The 24,777-nt window shown below is 45.4% G+C and overlaps 1 protein-coding gene across 1 annotated transcript in view; it reads right to left on the bottom strand.

Annotated features, from left to right (window-relative positions):
- The window catches only part of CHGB (chromogranin B), an 83,846-nt gene that overhangs the window by 3,000 nt on the left and 56,069 nt on the right, over positions 1–24,777 (bottom strand). Inside the window, exon 4 of the mRNA XM_040351685.1 lies at positions 4,714–6,242. Coding sequence (XP_040207619.1) covers positions 4,714–6,242 — 1,529 coding nt within the window. The remainder of the gene's footprint in view (positions 1–4,713; positions 6,243–24,777) is intronic.

The following is a 24,777-nucleotide window of genomic DNA, read 5'->3' as shown; positions in this document are numbered from 1 at the left end:
CAAAGCACTTGCTCCCACTCGCTCTTAAAGATATGCTGGGTTTCCTCGGCGTAAGCCAGCGTAGGTGGAAGTGGGCGTGAGCCATGCTAATGGGCGTGATTCTGCGCATGCGCACTGGGATGCGGCCACGGGACCCGCAAGCGCCATAGAAGTACTTAAAATGAACGGCGCATGCGGGTCCCGTGACCGCATCCCAGTGCGCATGCGCAGAATCACGTCGGAACTACCTGCCTACGACGTGAACGTAACCTACGCCTAGTCATATTCACGTACAACGTAAACGACAAAAGATACGACGGCTTGTGTTCCCTGGTCCATACCTTTGCATGAGTTGCCTCTCCTATATGGGGAATAACTTTACATCGGACGTACGACTTACGCGTATATTATGCGCCGGGCGCAAGTACGTTCGTGAATCGGCGTATCTCCCTCATTTGCATATGTGCATAGAAAATCAATGGGAGCGGCAAATGCGCCCAGCGTAAATATGCGCCCACGATACGCCGGCGTAGGAAAGTTACGTCGGTCGGATGAAGCCTATTTTCAGGCGTATCTCAGTTTATGGGCACGGCGCATACTTACACTTACGCGGCATATCTCGAGCTACGTCGCCGTAAGTGCTTTGTGAATCCGGGCCTATAACTTTTGCGCAAACCAATCAATAAATGCTTATTGCGATTTTTTTACCAAAAATATGTAGAAGAATATGTATCGGCCTAAACTGAGGAAAAAACTTGTTTTAAATATAGATTTTTAGGGGATTTTGGGCCACATTCACAAAAGAGATACGACGGCGTATCTCCTGATACGCCGTCGTATCTCTGTGATTCGCCCGTCGTATCTATGCGGCTGATTCATAGAATCAGTTACGCATAGATAGCCCTAAGATCCGACAGGTGTAATTGAATTACACCGTCGGATCTTAGGATGCAATTCTAGGCCGGCCGCTAGGTGGCGATTCCATAGCGGTCGGCGTAGAATATGCAAATGACTAGTTACGGCGATTCACGAACGTCCGCGTTACCCGTCACTCTAACTTTACGTCGTTTAAAAAATCACGTCATTTGCGTAAGTCGTCCGTGAATGGCGCTGGACGCCATTTAGGTTAACGTCTAAACAAATGACGTCCGTGCGACGTCATTTAGCGCAATGCACGTCGGGTAATTTTCCCGACGGAGCATGCGCAGTACGTTCGGCGCGGGAACGCGCCTAATTTAAATGGTGCCCGCCCCATTTGAATTAGGCGGGCTTGCGCCGAGCAGAATTGCGTTACACCACCGCAAGTTTACAGGTAAGAGCTTTGTGAATCAGGCACTTACGCTGTAAACCTACGGCGGTGTAACGTAAATCAGATATGTTATGCTGCCGCGGAGCAACGTAAATGTACCTGAATCTGGCCCTTTGGTTTTAACTAAAAAAAATAAATGAGGGCTTAAAAGTTACTTGGAAAGAACAAGCCATTGAACATTTGTTTTCATTTAGTTAAAAATTTGTGCAACTCAACCTCTTTTGGGAGCACCTGAAGGAAAATGAATTAAACTGAAACAATTAATCAAGTCATTTAAATGATTGCTGCGGGGGACAGTCTCTAATTTTGATAAAGCATCATCACCCTGATCCTTATTTATCATCCTGTATCAGGCGAAAACATCTTAATTGCTCTCTATCAGTAATGATTTATAATATTGCATACTGCATTACAGTACATAATAATACTGGTCCGAATAGGACATTCAATTTGTATCTTTTATCTCTTCATTTCATAGCGAAAAGAGAAGTAATTCACCCAACGCAAGTGGTTGGAAAGCAGGCTAATGTATAAGAACTGAAGCCAAATAGAGCCGCTGCACATCAAACAGATTATTTGTTTCATTGGAAAGATGAAAATGATTGCCAGCCGTAGGCAATAGCTTTTGTTCCGGTGCTTCGCTTCGAAATTTCTTAAATTGGCCCCGTATCATTTTAATTTCACTTTATTTATTAGCAAGAGAACAAATCTGTAAAGTCAGAAATGAGACGGGACCAAAATTTGAAGGTCCGACATACAGTATCCCCAGAGCTTTTTTTTCTCGGAAAATAGGTGCAGGAACTCCACCACGACCCCGTTCAGATTTCAAAAACAGTAGAAGTGTCTTAACCACTTGAGACCCACGCTATAGACAAAAGACGTCAACAGCGCGGCTCTCAAGTGCCAAGTGGACGTCTTTGGACGTCTTTTAAAGTGCATTACCCGCGCGCGCCTCTGGGGGGCGCGCAGCGGTAAACACTGTCCTGGCGCATCGCTGAAGAGCCGATGCGTGTACCTGGCGGCCGCGATGTCCGCCGGGTACACGCGATCGTCGGTAACACAGCAGGGACGTGGAGCTCTGTGTGTAATGATGGGGTGTAAACACAGAGCTCCACGTGCTGTCAGAGGAGAGGAGACCGATCTGTGTCCCTTGTACATAGTGACACAGCATCGGTCACCTCCCCCAGTCACCCCCCTCCCCCCACACAGTTAGAACACACCCAGGATACACATTTAACCCCTTCTTCACCCCCTAGTGTTAACCCCTTCCCTGCCAGTCACATTTATACAGTAATTAGTGCATTTTTATAGCACTGTGCGCTGTATAAATGTGAATGGTCCCAAATTTGTGTCAAAAGTGTCCGATATGTCCGCCGCAGTATTGCAGTCCCAATAAAAATCGCAGATCGCCGCCATTACTAGTAAAAAAAATCATAATTCTGTTCCCCATTTTGTAGGCGCTATAACTTTTGCGCAAACCAGTCACTTATTGTGATTTTTTTTTTTTTTACAAAAATACGTAGAAAAATACGTATCGGCCTTAACTGAGAAAAAAAGTAGTTTTTAAAAAAAAAATTGGGATATTTATTATAGCAACAAGTAAAATAAATATATATATTTTTTAAATTGTCGCTCTTTTTTTGTTTATAGCGCAAAAAATAAAAACCGCAGAGGTGATCAAATACCACCAAAATAAAGCTCTATTTGTGGGGAAAAAAGGACGTCAATTTTGTTTGGGAGCCACGTCGCGCGACCGCGCAAATGTCAGTTAAAGCGACGCAGTGCCGGAAGCTGAAATTTCGCCTGGGCACGAAGGGGATTTATGTGCCCAGTAAGCAAGTGGTTAACTCAGTTCACACTGGGGATTCCTGACAGGCAGGGAGGGAGAGGGGGAGAGAAGACATCACATTACATGGTAAGACCTAGACCAAAAATAAGCCCTACTGTGTCTTTTGTTGCCAAAATTAATATAAGACCCCAGGCTTATTTTCAAGGGAAACACAGTAGCTGCAGGTTTCTCTTTTCTAACAACATACGGTAGTAACTGGTCTGTGAAATCTCACGTACCAAAAATGGATAAGGCCTCGTACACACGACCGAGAATCTTGCCGTAAAATAAATGTTGTTTTCCTCGACGAGTTTCTTGACAGGCTTGTCGAGAATCTTGTCAAGCTTTCTTTGCATACACTGTCAAGACAAAATCTCGTCGTTCTCAAACGCGGTGACGTACAACGGCACTATAAATGGGAAGTTTGATTCCACTGGCACAACCCTTGGGGCTGCTTTTGCTAATCTCACGTTACTGCGTGTTAAGTAAAAGTTTGGTGAGAGACGATTCGCGCTTTTCAGTCTGTTACAGCGTGACAAATTGTGCTATCTCCATTACAAACGCTACTTTTACCGAAGGTGCGCTCCCGTCTCAGACTTTATTCTGAGCATGCGCGGGTTTCTAAGCATACACACGAACGTGTTTCTCGTCGTAAACCAGCCCGACGAGAAACACGCCGAGGAAATTGACACTCCCGACGAGAAAAAAAGAGAGTTGTTCTCTTTTTTTTCTCTTTGAGATCCACGACAGTTTTCTTGACGAAAAACATACACACATCGTTTTTCTCGGCAGAAATGCTCTGCCAGCATTTTTCTTGATGGATTTTGCAGAGGAAAACGGTCGTGTGTACGGGGCCTAACAGTTTACCTATTTGCATGAGCCTGGACAGAATGGGTGACAAAGGGTAGACCTGTGCAGTGCTGCTAGGGATTACTCAGAGACATCAGATAACAATAAAAATGGCCTCTAGTGCGTAAATAATTGAATGAATGTATATACCGTATTTATACCGTATTTATCGGCGTATACTGCTCACTTTTTTGCCCTGAAAATCAGGGCAAAATCGTGGGTGCGCGATATACGACGATACCGGCTTTCCCGCGCTGAGTTTGAATACTGCGCCGGCATATACCGAGCGCAGTACACTCGTGTATAGTCGGGCAGTCTCGGCTCCTCTCGCGCTCACGTCCTGGACGTACAGGACGTGAGCGCGAGAGTAGCCGAGCCTGCCCAACTATACACGAGTGTACTGCGCTCGGTATATGCCGGCACAGTATTCAAACTCGGCGCGGGAAAGCGGGAAACGAGCGGGGAGGACGCCGGAACCCGACGAAGAGGACATCCGAAGCCGCAGACGGACGCCGGACCTGACAAGGCCGCCGATGGACGCCGCGCAAGACACCAAAACTGTAAGTACTAAAATCTTTTTTCCACAGGAATTTCGGGGCAACTTTAGGGGTGCGCGCTATACGCGGGAGCGCGCTATACCCCAATAAATACGGTATGTATTATGCATGCATGTATAGCCTGTTGTGCTTGATTCATAGGCTGATAGTTTAATGATTGCTAGTATTGCAGATCATAATAATAAGTTTACCTCTTCCTCAGTTAAAGGCGTCTCTCTGAATCTCCCTCTCTCATCGTAGTGACGCTTTTTTATCTCTCCAGAGTCATAGAAATCTGGAAACTCAACAGACTTTTTCTTGTAATTTAGAAGCTGAGCCAATTCATCCATCCTGTCATACTCTCTTTTTTCTTCCAATTTGGGCATTTTACCGGCGCTTCTGTTCCCACCATACCGACGTCTCAAATCTTCAAGAAATTTCTTTTTACCCCATAAACATGTATACGTGTCAATGTCTGGGATATTCGATTCCTCTCTGTCTTCTCGAATATGGCGATTTTTACTTTCCTCGTATTGTCTCAAGTCTTTTTCTTGAGGCGGCTTTGGGTAGTATCTTTTCATCCCATCCACCATTTCTTCACCAATGTAGTACCTCTTTTCATCTTGTTTCTTTTCTTGTCTAAATGGCTCAGCCTCTTCACTCCCTTGGAGATGATTTTTTAGTTTTCTGTAGAAATTTTCTTTCTCTTGTTCATGCTCATGACGCTTATCAATACCTTCCTGGCTCTCTTCGCTATCTTCATTGCTTTCTTCGTAGTTTAGTCTGGAGTTTTGTTGACTTAGCCACCTCTTTCTTTCTTCTTGTCGTTTTTTCTCTTCATGGTGGTGATCAGTCCGTTCTTTCTCATTGCTTTCTTCACTGCTATCATGGTGTTCTGCCTCTTCCTCGCTGTCTTGATGGTGGTGTTTCTTCTCTCTTGCTTCTTCCAAACTTTCTTTGTCATAATGGGACCTCTTGTCAAAGTAGTTTTTAATCAAGTGGTTTTCCATGGAGGTTTCTCCAAAGTGTGGCTTTTGTCCCCTTGGGTCTGCGAGATTGTTTCTTGGTTCTTCGTGATGACCTTGCCTTTCCTCATAATCAAAGAGCCTCTTTATGAGTTCTTCATGATTTGGTTTATAGCTTATTTTTTCTTTTTCTTCTTCCCATCCATCATTTTCTTCTGGAACTTTACTGGAGTGAATGGAATGGAATTTCTCTGGCTGCAAAAGTTGTTCCTTGCCGTTTTTGCTTAAAGCATGTCTCTTTAGGATTTCCTCTAAATTCTTGACATCGTCCTCATTTTCTTCTTCTGGTAATTCCTCTGTATGTTTAGCTGTGTGATGAGCTCTTTTGTCTAAAAAGTCATGTGAAGATTCTTGTGAGTCCTCGTGGTATTTATTTCTTTTTTCCATGTCTTCTTTCTCATAATGTTCTTTGTGATCTCTTTCTTCATCATCGTCCTCACCCTCGGCGAAGTCTCTTTCTTTAGAATGCCCTGTGCTTTCTTCTTTTTCATCAAATTGTTCTGTTTCTTTTAATTTTTCCTCCTCCTTTTCCTCTCTGCTTTCAGTTTCTGCATGATGCCGCTTCTCTTCATATTCTTCTTTTGGTAAATCTGGACTCTGTTTAGCTTCTTCCTTACTGTCATGTTGGTGATTATCTAGGCCTACAGGGTCCTTTATAGTTCTTGTTTCATACTGTTTCAGTTCACCCTCTTCTTCGTCCTGATTATGTCTGTTGCCTAAAAGACATTATTACAGGTCATGAAATAAGTAAGGACTCCATTCCTCCATGAAATTAGGTCAAACATAACATAACCCACTACAGACAAGGCAAAACACCATACACAACAATGATGGTACAAAATAAAGAAATACCCATAGCAGTGTGGGCTGTATATTGCATTGTCTGCACACAGCATTTTCAAAAGCCTCTCCAGACAACACGAAAAAAACATTATTTTTCTACCACTTTACAAAACTCTGGTTCAGCCATATCTTGAGTATGCCGACCAGTTCTGGTTACCAGTTTTCAGGAATGATGTGTGTCATTTAGGGCAGGGGGTCTCCAAACTTTCTAAACCAGTGGTTCTCAACTTTTCTAGTGCTGTGACCCCTTGTTAAAATTTCCCAAGTTGTGGGGACCCCTAACAGTAAATTTATTTTCGTAGCGTGGGTTGTCAGCACCCAAGGCAAGTAATTTGCGCCCCTAACCCATGGACATTTAGCGATCCCTGAGTCCCTTCCACTCGTACAGTATTAAAAACCCTTATGGTACATTTTAGGATTTTAGCATTTTTCTCTTTGTTCACCTTTTTTTCCCTTTTATCTCTCTCTATCCTAATTTCTTGTCCCCCCCCCCCCCCCCATCCCTCTCTCTAGTCTTCTTTCTTGTTCTTTCTATTATTCTTTCTCTCCCTTTTTCTTTGTTCCTCCCTCTCTTTTCCTCTCCATTCCATGTATTCTCTATTTTTATTCCTTCTCTTACTCCTTGGTGGGGGGGGGGGGGATGAGTGGCAGTGCTGGTGGGGATGGGATCAATGGCAGTGCTAGTGGGGGGTGGGATCAGTGGCAGTGCTGGTGGGGGGTGGGATCAGTGGCAGTGCTAGTGGGGGGTGAGATCAGTGGCAGTGCTGGTGGGGGGTGAGATCAGTGGCAGTGCTGGTGGGGGGTGGGATCAGTGGCAGTGCTGGTGGGGGGTGGGATCAGTGGCAGTGCTGGTGGGGGGTGGGATCAGTGGCAATGCTGGTGGGGGGTGGGATCAGTGGCAGTGCTGGTGGGGGGTGGGATCAGTGGCAGTGCTGGTGGGGGGTGGGATCAGTGGCAATGCTGGGGGGAGTTCTGATGAGCCAACTTAGGTGCTCTTGATTAAGGTCATCTGCTGATTTGAGAACTGTAGTGATAACTTTTAATGGAAACTATAATCACAGGTAGTGTTACTGACTGTATCTCCGGCTTCACTGTGTCTCTGAATTTGTGGTGTCTCGTAGCAGTGACACCGATGCCAAGATAAGGAGATGGGGTCTCATCCAGCCCCTCCCACTTCACATTCCTCACCAGTCAGCTGACCTCTAGTCTCTACCCCCCAGCCATGCCGTGAACTGAATGGGCGGCTGCGAAGAGGCTGGGAAAGCAGCGCAGGCTTTAGGAACAGCCCAGGATTCAGTGACCCCTGGAAAATCATCATTCGACCCCCAAGGGGGTCCCGACCCCCAGATTGAGAACCACTGTTCTAAACAAAGGGCCAGTTTACTGTCCTTCAGACTTTAGGGGGGGGGGGGGCGTACTGTAGTCAGTGGTGTCAGTGGGGAGTGTCAATAAATTAAAAAACTGTTAGATGTGTTTTTTAGCAAACACAATATATGGGAAAAAATTGCAGTGACATAAACACACACACATATACAGGTTGAACTGGTGTATTTTTTCAACCTTACCACTAACTGAACTGCTGTGGCTATGCAGGAAACACTGTAACTGTGTTCGGTCAGAGTGTGTATCAATTAACCAACAGCATTTTATATAACTTTTTATGAGCCTTTGAAGCCAAATTAAAGCGGAACTTCAGTCTTTTTTTCATCTTTCCATCTATTAAATCCTCTGCCCTTGTTGTTTTAACTTTGGATAGTGAAACATTTCAGTAAATACCCTATACAGCCCACTTCCTGTTTCCTTATACAGCCCACTTCCTGTTTCTTGTCTGGTCATTAGCCTAGGCTTATGACATCATGCACAGCTCTCTCTCTCTCACTCTTGTGAGAGTTTGCCAGGAAGGCAGTGTAGCAACACTACTTTGCGTGTCTGGAACGAAGCCCAAGAGACCACTTCTCTATTAAACTGATCTACCACCACGTCATAATACAATACCTAAAATACAACTTTTGGGGTCAGGAGTAAGAGTAGATTGAAATGTCTGATTGATAGTGTTGATGACGGACTCCCCAATATCTATGTAGTTTTGGGCAGGGCCACAGCATATCACAGGTAAAAGTTTTGATTAAAGCAGATGTTTTCAAGTTATGCTATCCAATCTCTTCTGCGGAAGCACAAAGAAACAGTCATTAGGCCCCTTTCAGACGGACGGCTGTTTTGCCGCAGTTAAAAGCACTACAAATGTTTTGTGAAATTCAAGGCTCCAGGCACTGCGATTAGCTGCATTTGCACATTGCGATTACATGCGTTTACGTGCGTTTAACTGCGGCTGCGTTTAGCTGCGGTATTCATTTCCATAGCAACCATTTGTTTCTTTTTTTTTGTTTGGGTCCCTTGAATTCTAAAACGCTGCTATCCGCAGTTGACAAAAAAGACTGCGATTACCTGCGGTTATGTGCATATAGCTGCGCTACATCGCACCTGGACGCATTCAATTCTATTTTTTCTATTCGCACCAAACCGCATGTAACGTAATCGCACACAAACGCTGTGTGTGAATGGGGCCATAGGAAAACATTGTGTGCTTTTAGCTGCGGTAGAAAAATAGAAAATCCGCAGCTAAAAGCACCATTCTATCCGTCCGTCTGAAAGGGGCCTTAATGAGGACTAAACACGCAGTGGTCAACCAGGAAAATGGCACCAGGTGAAAGGCACAATATTCTGCCTTCTTTTTGCAATGGGTGCATTGGCACCTTTAATGCCACGTACACATGGCCGGACTATCCGACGGGAAAAACTCAGTCTGAATTTCCGACGGAAAAATAGAGAACCTGCGCTCTATCTAAGTCCGTCGGAAATTCCGACAGAAAAAGTCCGATGGGGCATACACACGGTCGGAATATCCGTCTAAAAGCTCCCTTCTGACTTTTTCTGCTGGAAATTCCGACCGTGTGTACGCGACATAACTCAGACCTAGCAGTAATCAGTGGGAGCCTGGCACATCCATCTACAGTACAGATAATTCTAGTCAGAAGTGGTCTTCATGGAAGAATGTGTAAACAACGCCAAGTGACTCGCCTATAAAAAAAAAACACAAGAACTGGGGTGCAGAAAAATGTCAGCAGGCACTCTGGACTGTTGAGTCAAAATTTTTAATATTTGGCTGCAACAGAAGGCAATTTATTCACCAAAGACCTGGAGTGTGGTACAAGAATAATGCCACGTACACACGACCGTTTTTCATGACGTGAAAAATCCCATTTTTTAAATTGGTCATTAAAAACGATTGTGTGTGGGCTCCAGAGCATTTTTCTCGTCGTGAAAAATGGGCATTCAAAATTTTGAACATGCTCTAAATTTTCTCGTCGTCGTTTTTCACGTCGTGTGTAGGCTTTAACGACGGGAAAAAAACTTGCATGCTCAGAAGCAAGTTATGAGACGGGAGCACTCGTTCTGGTAAAAGTAGCGTTCATAATGGAGATAGCACATTCATCACGCTGTAACAGACAGAAAAGCCTGAAGACTGAAAAGCGCAAACTGTCTCTCACCAAACTTTTACTAACACAAAATCAGCAAAAGCAGCCCAAAGGGTGGTGCCATCCTAATGGAACTTCCCCTTTATAGTGCAGTCATATGTGTTGTACGTCACCGCGCTTTGCTCAAGCATTTTTTTTTTTCACGGTCGTGTGTAGGCAAGGCAGGCTTGACAAGAATCACATCGAGAAAAACGTTGTTTTTTCCGTGACATTAAAAACGGTCGTGTGTACACGGCATAAGAATAAGTATCTGCAGGCAACAGTGAAGCATGGAGGTTCGGTGCTGCATTTCTGCGTGCGTTTTTGGCTATTCAGTCAAAAATAATATTTTCAATGTTGAAAAGTACACGCAGATACTTATCCATCATAGTCCTAAAGTCATCCTGCAGCAGAACAATGAACACAGCCACGCTCAAACAGCAACAAGAAGAACAAGGAGTTCTGAAAGGGATGGTATGGTTCCACGTGAGCCTTCATCTCAGATACTTATCAATAATGCAGTACCACAAGGGAGACATTTAATCAGTTCCAAAGTCATTATGCAGCAAATTAATGACCCCAAACGTATGTCCAACTCATAAAGAGCTTTCTTCAGCAAAAAGAACAAGGAGTCCTGGAGGGGATAGTATGGTTCCTACTGATCCCTGATCTCAACATCATTGAGTCTGTCTGGGATTTATTCAAGAGACAGAAGCAACCGAGCCTGTCTAAATTCACAGGAAAACTGTCGCAGTTAGTTCTCCTAGATGTTTGGAACAGCCTACCTGCAAAGTTCTTCAAATGGTTCTTAAATGATAAATAAAATCTATTTATTAAAAAAAATTCTAAGCATCCTCACTTTTCAAAGTATTATAACATGACCTTCTCATGTAACCCAGCCGCCCACATACAGGCACAACTATTAGCAGCGCAGGCACTTCACCTTGCGCCCCCCTCTTTTCAGCAAATTTTACCGCCCTGGGCACCCGCCCCTTCCGCCCCTGCCTTGTACCGGCCCTGCTTCTCACCGCCTATTTTGCTGAACTACTGCAAGGCAAACATGTGCATGCATTTGCGGGCAGTTGCAGTGGCACCATATTCGCCCGAATGGGTCACATTTGGCAGATGTACTGCATGTGAACACCCCTGGCCGGCTGACTTTGCAGCTTAAGGGGCCTAATGCGGCTAAACCGTGTGTTTTTATGCCCCCCCAAGCACCTTAACGTTGGCAGAATCGGACGGCTGCGCAAAGCAACGTACCTGTACGTTGCTTTGAATTTGCCGCCGTGCGGGAGCGCGCGGGCTCCGCGGACTCGATGTCCGTCGGGTGCCCTCGATCATCTCACGGTAGCGGCAGAACGGGGAGATGCCTATGTAAACAAGGCATTTTCCTGTTCTGCCTAGTGACAGGACAGTGATCTACTGCTCCCTGTCATCGGGAGCAGTGATCAGTGTCGTGTCACTCGTATCCCAGCCCCCACACAGAATCACTCCCTAGGACACACTTAACCCTTTCTTCACCCCCTAGTGGTTAACCCCTTCCCTGCCAGTGTCATTTACACAGTAATCAGTGCATTTGTATAGCACTGATTGCTGTATAAATGACAATGGTCCCAAAATAGCGTCAAAAGTGTCTGATGTGTCCACCATATTGTCACAGTCATTACTAGTAGAAAAATATATATAAAAATGCCATAAAACTATCCCCTATTTTTTAGACGCTATAACTTTTGCGCAAACCAATCAGTATACGCTTTTAGTGATTTTTTTACCAAAAATATGTAGAAGAACACGTATCGGCCTAAACTCAGAAAGATTTTTATTTTTTTATATATATATTTTTGGGGGATATTTATTATAGTAAAAAGTAAAAAATATTGCTTTTTTTTCAAAATTGTCCCTCTTTTTTTGTTTTTAGTGCAAAAAATAAAAACCGCAGAGGTGATCAAATACCACCAAAAGAAAGCTCTATTTTTGGTAAAAAAAGAACGTTGATTTTGTTTGGGAGCCACGTCACATGACCGCGCAATAGTCAGTTAAAGCGGCGCAGTGTCGAATCGCAAAAAATGGCCTGGTCATTGGGCAGACAAATTCTCCTGGGCTGAAGTGGTTAAGGGACCCAATGCGGCTAAACCGTGTTTTTATGCCCCCCAAGCACCTTAAGCAAGCCCTTAAAGTGATCCTGTTAGTATCTGGATATTACATTTGATATGTTTTTGTTGCTTTGATAGTTGGGTCCTTCATTTTAACCACTTCAATACCGGGCATTTTCACCCCCTACCTGCCCAGGCCAATTTTCAGCTTTCAGCACTGTCACGCTTTGAATGACAATTGCGCGGTCGTGCGACGCGGCTCCCGAACAAAATTGACGTCCTTTTTTTCCCCACAAATAGAGCTTTCTTTTGGTGGTATTTGATCACCTCTGCGATTTTTTGTGCTATAAACAAAAAAAAAGGCATACATTTTGAAAAAATAAACTATATTTTTAACTTTTTGCTATAATAAATATCCCACATTTAAAAAAAATATATTTTTTTTCTCAGTTAAAGCAGATACGTATTCTTCTACATAATTTTGGTAAAAAAAAAATCGCAATAAGCGTTTATTGATTGGTTTGCACAAAAGTTATAGCATCTACAAAATAGGAGATAGTTTTATGACATTTATTTATTTATTTATTTTTTTACTATATTGCAGCGGACAGATCGGACACTTTTGACACTATTTTGGGACCATTCACACTTATACAGCGAACAGTGCTATAAATATGCTCTGATTACTGTATAAATGTGACTGGCAGGGAAGGGGTTAACACTAGGGGGCGATCAAGGGGTTAATGTGTTCCCTAGGGAGTGATTCTAACTGTGGGGGGAGGGGACTGACTGGGGGAGGTGACCGATCTGTGTCCCTATGTACAAGGGACACAGCATCGGTCTTCTCTCCCTGACAGGATGTGGATCTCTGTGTTTACACACAAAGATCCACGTCCCTGGCTCTGTGACGAGCAATTGCGGGTGCCCGGCAGACATCGCGGCCGCCGGGCACGTGCATCGGGTCCCCAGTGATGCGTCGAGCGCGCGCTCCAGACTCCACACCCAGAGGGACGAAAGGTTCCTGCGGTTAGTGGCGTATCTAGGGTATGACAGATATGGCAAGTGCCATGGGCGCCATCTGAAGGGGGCGCTCAGGAGTGGCTGGGCAGCAAGGCACTTACCAGGGCATACTTGCCAACAGTCACAATTTTGGCAGTCCTGGGTAGTTTCCGGAAAAAAAAAATTGTCCTAGGCATGGATGGACTGGTCTGAGTTGTGATATCCCCCCCCCTTAAAAAAAGATGAACCGCTCCGGCTCGCCCGGTGCCACCCACACAGAATTCTGAGAGGGATGTAACAGCCAGCTACAGAGAAGGGGCTGCACCATGTCCTAGCCAATCAGTGTCTGTGATGCCAATCAGTGTCTGTGATGCCAATCAGTGTCTGTGATGCCAATCAGTGTCTGTGAAACAGAAGGCCCCGCCCTCACAGGTATCAGCTGACTGCAGTCACATGACAAGAGATATGGCCGCCATCCTTCCTCCTTAAACTTTCTGGAATACACATATTGCTATTGTTCTTTCTTTCCCTCTTTAATCTCAGACTCTAACGACACCCCATTTAGGTTATCCTAGAGACGGGTTTCAAAGGTTTTGACAGGGGCGCAGTTTCAGTGCTTGCCATAGGCGCCATTTTTACTAGATACGCCTCTGCCTGCGGCCATCATATTACTATGGGCCGGGCGGGAAGCGGTTAAAACAATTATATGTATTTTCTTGGGGTAAAAAATACATCGATTTAGTAATGATTATCTGTATTCTCCTCTTCATTTCTACATTCTATTCCGTGAACTTTGGTGCTCTTTATGTTCTAGAAATAGTAGAAAATACAACAATTTCAAACGCCAAAGCAGAATAAACAAACCTGAACTATCGTTAGACGTAAAAGGGCATTTTCTGCATTTATTTTGTGTTCCACCTCGCATAAAGCAACGCTGAGCTGCAAGGGATTATGGGAAGTTAATAAACCGTTCTGTCAATAAAATGTAATAGACTGGTGACTCAGCCCTGTTCTGCACATCTGTGGAAAAATATCTCCGTATCAATCCAGACAAAGGCGCTGTCCAATGTAATGAAAAACATTATCAAATTCTTCTCCCACCTCCAGTCGTGGCTCAGAAAAGACAATCTTTTCATGGGGTTTTATTCTTTTTGATTGTTTTTTTTAATTGCTTTATTTGTGCTGGACAACCGGTGATTTGGAGCGTTTGGTTTAACATGTAGGAACAACTGTTAGCATGCAATACATCTCTGTTGTTCATTGTAAGACACTGTGGTGTAGATTCAGCAACCTGTGGGTATACTACTGCCTACAGGAGGCTTGGCCGCTAAGTAAAAAAGATGGGCCGGCTCCCTCTAGTCACTATACCACCATATCTGCTGTATCAGTTAGTTTTAGCTTAGTGTCCTTTTGCTCCTTCTTAGTTTTTAACCACTTGCTTACTGGGCACATAAACCCCCTTCGTGCCCAGGCGAAATTTCAGCTTCCGGCACTGCGTCGCTTTAACTGACATTTGCGCGGTCGTGCGACGTGGTTCCCAAACAAAATTGACTTCCTTTTTTCCCCACAAATAGAGCTTTATTTTGGTGGTATTTGATCACCTCACGGTTTTTATTTTTTGCGCTATAAACAAAAAAAGAGCAACAATTTAAAAAAAAATATATATATTTTTTACCTTTTGCTATAACAAATATCCTAATTTAAAGAAAACAAAAATCTATTTTTTTTCACAGTTAGTATTTCGACGTATTTTTGTAAAAAAATTAAAAATCGCAATAAGTGACTGGTTTGCGCAAAAGTTATAGCGCCTACAAAATGGGGAACAGAATTATGATTTTTTTGTATTATTTTCTTTTTACTAGTAATGGCGGCGATTTTTATTGGGAGTGCGATATTGCGGCGGACGTATCGGACACTTTTGACACAATTTTGGGACCATTCACATTTATACAGCGATCAGTGCTATAAAAATCCACTAATTACTGTATAAATGTGACTGGCAGGGAAGGGGTTAACACTAGGGGGTGAGGAAGGGGTTAAATGTATTCCCTGGGTGTGTTCTAACTGTGTGGGGGGAGGGGTATGACTGGGGGAGGTGACCGATGCTGTGTCACTATGTACAAGGGACACAGATCGGTCTCCTCTCCTCTTTACACACAGAGCTCCACATCCCTGCTGTCTTACCGACGATCGTATGTACCCGGCGGACATCGCGGCCGCCAGGTACACGCATTGGCTTCCCAGCGATGCGCCGGGACAGTGTTTACCCGCTGCGCGCCCCCCAGGGGCGCGCCCGGGTAATGCACTTTAAATGACGTCCAAAGATGTCCAGTTGGCACCTGAGAGCCGCGCTGTTGACGTCTTTTGTCGATAGCGCGGGTCTCAAGTGGTTAAGAATGCTTTAAGAAGGACCATGCTGGGGGCCAGGGCCACCTTTATTATTGATTGGACCCGGGGAAAACATTTTATTTGCCCCCCCCCCTGCAATTTTGCTCTCCGTGTGCATACAATAAATAGCAGCTAGACTTAAAATCAGTTTACTGTATCAGATCAGGCAGCGATTGCGATTGGTTGCCAGAGGTTACAGCATATCATCACCGCTCACTGACTGGTTGCTAGAGGTTACACCACACATTACGGCTCACTGATTAGTTGCTAGGGGGCAGATTCACAAAGAGTTACGCCGGCGTATCAGTAGATACGCCGGCGTAACTCGGAATCTAAGCCCGTCGTATATTTAAGTGTATGCTCAAACTGAGATACACTTAAACCTGCCTAAGATACGACGGCCTGCGCCGTCGTATCTTAGGGTGCAATATTTACGCTGGCCGCTAGGTAGCGCTTCCATTGAGTTCGGAGCAGAATATGCAAATGAGTAGATACGCCGATTCACGAACGTACGCTTGCCTGTCGCAGTAAAGATACGCCGTTTCCGTAAGAGATACGCCGCGTAAAGATAAACATGCCCCCTAGGTGGCGTAGCCAATGTTAAGTATGGCCGTCGTTCCCGCGTCGCAATTTGAAAATTTACGTTCACTCATTTGGCCTCCATGACTCTGCTATTTCCTGGTTCTTCTCCTACCTATGCCAGTGCACTTTCCATGTCATATAAAACAACATCTCCTCCGCTCCTCTTTCTGTTGGGGTACCCCAAGACTCTGCTTGGACCCCTCCTAGTCTCCCTCTATATCTCTTCCTTGGGCCAGTTGATAATTTCCCATGGCTTCAAATACCACCTCTATGCTGAAGAGGCCCAGATCTATCTCTCGACTCCTCAACTCAGCACCTCTATCTCCTCACGGATCGCAAACTTACTGAGTGACATATCAGTATGGATGTCACACCACTTCCTCAAACTCAATCTTTCTAAAACTGTGCTTGTATAATTTCCTCCTTCCCCGATCCCCTCCCCATGACTTTACCATTGAGATCAATGGCACAACTATTGGTCCCTCCAAACATGCCAGGGTGCTGGGTGTAATCCTAGACTCTGGCCTCTCCTTCAGCCCTCACATCCAATCATTGGCTAAATCTTGCCCCCTTCCTAACTAACGACACCACAAAACAACTCATTCACTCCTTGGTTATTTTCCGCCTTGACTACTGCAACTCCCTCCTCACTGGCCTATCTTTACACAGGCTATCCCCCTTCAGTCTATTATGAATGCTGCTGCCAGACTAATACACCTTACTAACCGACCTGTGACTGCTGCCACTCTCTGCCAAACTCTCCACTGGCTTCCCCTACCCCAAAAATCTACATACTAACCACAGCATACAAGACCATCCACAACATTGCCCCCAGCTACATCTTCAATCTCATCTACAGATATCGCTCAAATCCTTCTCTCCGCTCCTCCCAGGACCTCCTGCTCTCTAGCTCACTTGTTACCTGCTCCCATGCTTGCCTACAGGACTTCTCCAGAGCTTCTCCCATCCTCTGGAACTCCCTGCCCCGGTATGTCCAGTCAGCTTCTACCCTGTCCACTTTTAGGTGATCCTTGAAAACTCACTTATTCAGCTAAGCCTACCCTACCTCCACCTAAGAACTGTACTTGAGTCCCCTTCATCAGATCATCCCCTGCAGCCATTACCTTTTGTACCACCTCCACCTCCCTTTAGTTTGTAAGTGCCACAAGCAGGGCCTTCCTATTTCTTCTGTATTGAATTGTATTTTAATTGTACTGTAAACTGTTGGCCTAAATAAATAATGCTAAAGGACATGGTAGCAGACTACGGGCATGCTACAGGATATGGTCAGAGATTATGGGTATGCTAAAATACATGGTCAGAGACTATGGCCACACTATAGGACATGGCCAGAGACTTCAGACATGTTGAGGGACATGGCTAGAGACAATGGAAAAGCTACAGGAAATGGCAAGAGACTATGGGCATGCTACAAGACATGGTCAGAGAATATGGGCACACTAGAGGACATGGCCAGAGACTTCAGGCATGCTGAAGGACATGGTTAGAGACAACGGACAAGCTACAAGACATGGCAAGAGACTTTGGGCATGCTATAGGACATGGACAGAGACTACAGGCATGCTACAGGACATGGTCAGAGACTATGGGCACACTAGAGGACATGGCCAGAGACAACGGACAAGCTACAAGACATGGCAAGAGACTTCGGGCATGCTATAGGACATGGCCAGAGACTACAGGCATGCTACAGGACATGTTTAGAGACTATGGGCATGATACAGAACATGGCCAGACACTACGGGCATGCTACAGGACATGGTCAGAGACTACTGGCATGCTACATGACATGGTCAGAGGCTACGGCATATTACAGAACATGGTCAGAGACTACGGCATGCTACAGAAGAAGGTCAGATAGAACTACAGAAGGAGGCAGAGACAAGGCCAGTCATCCTGCACAAGGAGAGAGGGAAGCAGTGACCAGTCTTTACTAGAAGAAGCTCCTGCACAGATGCAAGGTTTCAGACTGGATTACTGCACAGAGCTGCAAGAAATACACAAAGCACACCAAGGTTCAAGAAGAATACACATGAGAAATGTATTTAGACAACATTTTCTTATCCCGGAGTTCAGCTTTAAACATCTAGAAAATCAGCTTGTTAAATGGCGGCACTAATTCTATAGTTCCAAGTTTTAAAACATTTTCCAGCTCTTTAATTATTTCACTGTGCTTCTTTATTAACAAGGCTGGTAATGACTTGGTTAGACTTTCTGCGCATTAAATTGCAGCTAATTATTTTAACATTTAAAAAGTCACTTGAACAAAGTTGATTATTGCACGCCAACGAAATTTCACGGTGAGGGTGTTTGATTATGAAGGCAGCAACGTAACCTGGATACTGGGTAGACTTCAGCTCATCATTTTACGGAGCTACATAGTGAAAACCATGTGGAAAATGAAAACATCTTACTATAAGTACCCCCATCAAATCATTCTCTGCAGCTATTACCTTTTGTACCACCCCCTCCCTTTAGAATGTAAGCTCTCCGAGCCGGGCCCTCCTGTACCTTCTGTATTGAACTGTACTGTAATTGTGTTGTCCCCCCTCTACATTGTAAAGCGCTGCGTAAACTGTTGGCGCTATATAAATCGTGTTTATTAATAATAACAATAATAAGTAAGGTCGATGTGGGATATTCAGCAATATGAACTTACGCTCTATTGTGAAATGCTATGATATTGTTTTTTTTTTTATATAATTAGTATTTTATTTTGTAAAAGAAAGTCAAAACAAATACAGAATACATTGACTGTGGAACATCGTTGCATAACAGAATCCGAACAGAGTCGGGCATACATCAGGAACGGGACTCTGTGTAAGTAAGGGAGCGGGGGTCATCCACCCACTCCGGACATCGGTCCACTGAAGCAGGTGTCCCCCCCCAACATGTGGGAGGTGGGGCACGACCCAAACCCCCACCCCCTGCAATGCTAAGTACCATCCCAAGGTAACGGAGAGTACCAGGAAACATTCTAAGAACATCCTGAGCGCCTGAGGCAGAGCTGGGCACCTAAGCACCCCATGCCCGCTCAACATTTAGCACAGTCTGTAATGAACAGGCTGAAACAAAGTCATCACGAAATGAAAAGGTAAATTATTAAAATTAAATAAAATTAAAAGGATACAATGGACTGACACAGAAAAGGAAAAGAAAACAAGAGGGGAAGAAGAAGAAGGAAGAGCAAGAGAGCGAAAGACAGAAGAGAAGGAGTCAGCCCCCGTCGGTGATCAGGAGGTCTCCTGGTTAGCCCGTTGGTGATGCTCCTGAACGAGTCTCCCAAAGGAGGGGTCCGCCAGGACAAGCAGTGCCTCCTCTAAACTGGACGACAACGGGGCGGCATCGTGAATATGTGCCTTCCATTCCCCCCAGACAGTGTTGAAGCGTTCCCGGGAATCCCTGCATTCCGCAAGCCAGCTCTCGGCTTCCATGATCTCCCCCACCTTCCCCAGCCAGTCCTGTTCGCTGGGGATAAGCGAGCTTTTCCAATGGATTGGAATGAGGCGTTTAGCAGCGTTGAGGAGGTGGGGGAGAGCACTTTTTTTATAATGGGACAGTGGAATGGTAGGGACGTGGAGCAGAAAGTGCTGAGGCAGGGCCGGGACATCTACCCCCAGGCCCTCAGAGATATGCTTACTGACCATATCCCAGAACGGCCGAAGCACCGGGCACTCCCACCAAATGTGCAGGACGCGCAGCACGGTGATCGGTGATGCGGGGTGTCAGTCTGACACCCTGCATCTCCGATCTCGGTAAAGAGAGGCTCTTTACCACGTGATCAGCCGTGTCCAATCACGGCTGATCACGATGTAAACAGGAAAAGCCGTTGATGGCTCTTCCTCACTCGCGTCTGACAGACGCGAGTAGAGGAGAGCCGATCGGCGGCTCTCCTGACAGGGGGGGTATACGCTGATTGTTTATCAGCGCAGCCCCCCCTCGGATCGCCACACTGGACCACCAGGGAAGGGCAAAAAAAGGGACAGAAAAAAAAAGTCAGTAAAAAAAAAAGGGCAGTAAAAAAAAAAAGATGCCAATCAAATGGGCACTGACTGGCAACATGGATACATCAGTGCCACCCCACAGTGTCCATCAGTGCCACCCCACAGTGTCCACCAGTGCCACCCCACAGTGCCCATCCATGCCCAGTGCCCACCTATCAGTGCCCATCTGTGCCACCCATAAGTACCCATCAGTGCCACCCATAAGTGCCACACATGTGTGCCCATCTGTTCCGCCTATGAGAGCCCAGTGCCACCTATGAGTGCCCATCAGTGCCGCCTATGAGTGCCCATCAGTGCCGCCTATGAGTGCCCATCAGTGCCGCATACCAGCGCCGCCAATCAGTGCCCATCAGTGCCACCTTATCGGTGCCCATCAGTACTACCTCATCGATGTCCATCAGAGCCATCTCATCGGTGCCCATCAGTGCCGCCATATCAGTGCCCGTAATTTAAAGAGAAAACATACTTATTTACAAAAAAATGAACAGAAAAAAATAAAAACTTAGGGCCAGATTCACATAGAATTGCCCAGGCGCAGCGTATCAGAGATACGCTACGCCGCCGTACCTTACCTGGCGTATTTTGAAATCCTCAAAGATTTTGTGCCGTAAGTTATGGCGGCGTAGTGTATTTCTCGGCGCGCATTTCAAATTGGGCGGGTAGGGGGCGTGATTCATTTAAATGAAGCGCGTCCCCACGCCGATTGAACTGCGCATGCTCCGTTTTGAAATTTCCCGCCGTGCTTTGCGCCCATTCAGAGCAAAATCCACGGAAAAGTCAGTTGGAAGGCCGATCGTGTGTAGGAGGCTTAAGACTTTGCACATCTTTTGTTTTTATGTATTTAGCTGATTTAAACAGTTTATTGGGTTTTAACTGACCTTTAGATTATTGTATGTAAAACTATTATTAAACTTCTGTTGCCTAAGATCTTTGGTGTTTTCCTGGTGCATTGATAAGCAGTCCACCACATGGAGATGTACATGAAAATATTCTACATTAAGCCCCTCTGTAATGTGATTGGCAGCCATCATTTGTTAGGTCTGAAGCCAACCAAACATTGATCATAGAATGTGGTCCTAAATGAGATTCTTTTGCTGTCTGTGGCCTCCGGCATCAGCAAAAAGGAGAATATCAATCCTTATTGTAAGTTATTATATAATGCCAAGCTTTGATAGTTGGGAAAATATAATGCCAGGCTCTGTCATCAAAGGACTTCTTAAAGATCGCTGTAAAACCCATGCAGATGGACTTTTCAGTTTTCATCTTTGCTAATCCTAGTTTCAAGGCTACACTGATGGGCTAAAAGCTTTTGTATATCACCAACCAGTCTTGCAAATACTTTAAAGTCTCTGAGCAACATGCGCTCACAAACAGAATATCAATTCTTATTATGGTCTTGCTAAACTTAAAGTATTAGGTGAAGTTTGAGGTTTTAGTTGATTTTCCCTTGATGTGAACTTCAGCTATAGATAATACCATAGCTCCCAACTGTCCCTGATTTCGAGGGACTGTCCCTGATTCGGAGCAATGTCCCTCTGTCCCTCTTTGCCCCTCAATTGTCTCTCATTTTGGTCTGATCTATATAGTTTTATATAAAATGCACTTTTTATCTTTCAAAAAGTGTTTCCCAGAGCTAAACCTTTCATGCAAATTCTAAATTGCTGCATTTATATATTTTAAAGGCCAATATAAAGGAATAGTAGTGATAAAAAAAAAGCCCTTACGGATTTAATGAACCCTTTTTTTGGTTAATTCCCCCTTTAACCACTTAAGCCCCGGACCATTTTGTTGCTAAATGCCCAGGCCAGGTTTTGCGATTCGGCACTGCGTCGCTTTAACAGACAATTGCGCGGTCGTGCGACGTGGCTCCCAAACAAAATTGATGTCCTTTTTTCCCCACAAATAGAGCTTTCTTTTGGTGGTATTTGATCACCTCTGCGGTTTTTATTTTTTGCGCTATAAACAAAAATAGAGCGACAATTTTGAAAAAAATGCAATATTTTTTACTTTTTGCTATAATAAATATCCCCCAAAAACATATATAAAAATTTTTTTTTCCTCAGTTTAGGCCGATACGTATTCTTCTACCTATTTTTGGAAAAAAAATCGCAATAAGTGTTTATCGATTGGTTTGCGCAAAATTTATAGCGTTTACAAAATAGGGGATAGTTTTATTGCATTTTTATAAATTTCTTTTTTTACTACTATTGGCGGCGATCAGCGATTTTTTTCGTGACTGCGACATTATGGCGGACACTTCGGACAATTTTGACACATTTTTGGGACCATTGTCATTTTCACAGCAAAAAATGCATTTAAATTGCATTGTTTATTGTGAAAATGACAGTTGCAGTTTGGGAGTTAACCACAGGGGGCGCTGTAGGAGTTAGGGTTCACCTAGTGTGTGTTTACAACTGTAGGGGGGTGTGGCTGTAGGACTGACGTCATCGATCGAGTCTCCCCTATAAAAGGGATGACACGATCGATGCGCCGCCACAGTGAAGCACGGGCAAGCCGTGTTTACATACGGCTCTCCCCGTTCTTCAGCTCCAGGGAGCGATCGCGACGGAGCGGCTATAAACGAATAGCCGTGCCGTCGTCCCGGATCACTCCCCGAGGTAAGCCGCCCGCCGCACGCAGCGGAGGGGGTCCCGATCGGACCCCTGACCCGCGGAAAGGCGGGGACGTATATATACGTCCATCTGCCTGTCCGTGCCATTTTGCGGACGTAAATAGTCGTGCGGCGGGCGTTAAGTGGTTAAGGGGGTGTGGCAGGGGGCATGACATGGGGTGTGTCCTATGCCTACATACGTTTGCTAGTAGGTGTCCCTGATTTCCATCTCAAAATGTTGGGAGGTATGCAATACTGCAACAATATGCTCCATAACAGCCATTCTCAACCAGGGTACCATGGAACCATAGGGTTCCTCCTGAGATTGATAGGGGTTCCTAAGCTATGGCTTATTGACCTCCTACTTGGTGGTGCCTGCATAGTCCCAGGACCAAGCTCCTTGGCAAAGGCAGCAGCGGGACACCAATGGTGTTTTTGACTTTCTGTAATGGTGGCATTCTGGCCACTACTGCAGGTCATTTTCCCATTGCCCCCAGAAGAAGTGATTTCAGTAAGGGTTCCAGTTTCAGTAAGGACCTGAAAATTATTTTAAGGGTTCCTCTGGGGTAAAAGAAAAGTTGAGAAATGATGCTCTGTAATCTTACTACCTTCCAGGGGAGGGCTGGCAGCAGGGGCGGACTGACAACTCATGGGGCCCCCGGGCAATAGAAGATTATGGGGCCCCTCTGGCTTACAGATGGCCACCACGCCAGGAGGCAGTGCAGAGGCAGGGCAGCTAAAATCTTGGGATATTCACATTAAAAGCATGTCAGTTTCGGACATATCAGGGACAGATCTAAAAAAAACACAGATTTTTACATACTGTCCCTGGTTTTACTGAGCCTGGCAACCCTGATGGGGCCCCCTAGTGGCATGGGGCCCTCGGGCAGTGCCCGAGTGACTCAATAATCAGTCCGCCCCTGGCTGGCAGCCTTAGGCCTGGGGGGCAAGTCCAGTCAAGTGGCCCATAGAGCGTTGAAAAGTGATGGATCGAGGAAAACAGTCTAAGATTTTTCATGATCACAAGAGTCCGCACAGAGCCTCCCCTTACATCAGAGTCTGCACAGAGGCCCCCCCCCCTTACATCAGAGTCTGCACAGAGGCCCCCCCCCCTTACATCAGAGTCTGCACAGACCCATATACATCAGATCTGATGTAAGGGGTGTTCTGGGAAACTTGATTTAAGGGTGCATGCTGTGGACTATGGTGTAAAGAGGGTCTCTGCTCACTAAAGCCTGCCCCCCTCCCCTTTAACAAAGTCCACAGAGCACCCCTTTTTATACACTGGGAGGCAGGAGAGACTAGAGAGGGTAAGCTTACCAGGACGGAGGCTGAGGTGCAGGCAGGCTGTCTGATGCTTTTTTGGGTTCAAACTTCCTGTCCAGTGCCCACACATGCCCAGGGAGTGTGGGCAGGGCAGACTCAGAAGGAGGAGGAGCAGATGAGCTCTATCTCTCCTTGTGTCTGTGCAGAGAGAGAAGGGGATGTCATCGCTGGTGTTCGCTGAGGCTGAGCTATGTGTGAGATGAGACATAGCTCAGCTCTGCAGCCATCTACCTCGGAGCTGACACAGGCATGGCTGCACAGTGGGAGGTGAGCAGAGGCCGTGACCTGTGTTAACAGAGCTCCAGCAGGCATATTCCTGCTGTGCAAAAACAGCATTTGGTAGCGGCGTCCGGTGGCTGTGCATAGTGTCACCAGCCTGGGGGGAGATTTCCACCCTGCCCCCCCCTGCCAGGCCTCCCCTGCTACCTTCAGAAAGCAGAAATAAGCAGATGCAGTTGCATCACTGATGACCAGGCAGGGATAACATTCACATTGCATGTTGTTCTATATGTGGTCACTGGAGATTGTGGCATTGCAAATGTCACCCACAAAGCAGTAGTAGCTACAACAAATTGGGAAGATGAAGTCTTCTTCTCTTTGGTTAACCTGAGATGGGCATGAAAACTGAGGGTCATTTTTTTTCAATAGTATGGCACTCCTATAAAACAGCTCTTTTGTCTTCTTGAATCTCCAGTCAATAGTTACAAGCAGCTAATGAAACAATTGGGTTGCGACTGGGTCTAGATTGTGTGTCGGAAATTGAAAGTGAAGATGCTAAGTGGCCTATTTTTATAAGATGTAGGTCAGATGGGTAGGTAATGGGACCCCTCCTACTGTCATCTACAATACTAACATTTATCTAACTATCA

Source organism: Rana temporaria, chromosome 4 (assembly GCF_905171775.1).
Source record: "Rana temporaria chromosome 4, aRanTem1.1, whole genome shotgun sequence".
Classification (NCBI taxonomy): Eukaryota; Metazoa; Chordata; class Amphibia; order Anura; family Ranidae; genus Rana; species Rana temporaria.
Note: the sequence above shows the minus strand (reverse complement) of the source record. Positions and strands in the feature narration are given on the sequence as shown.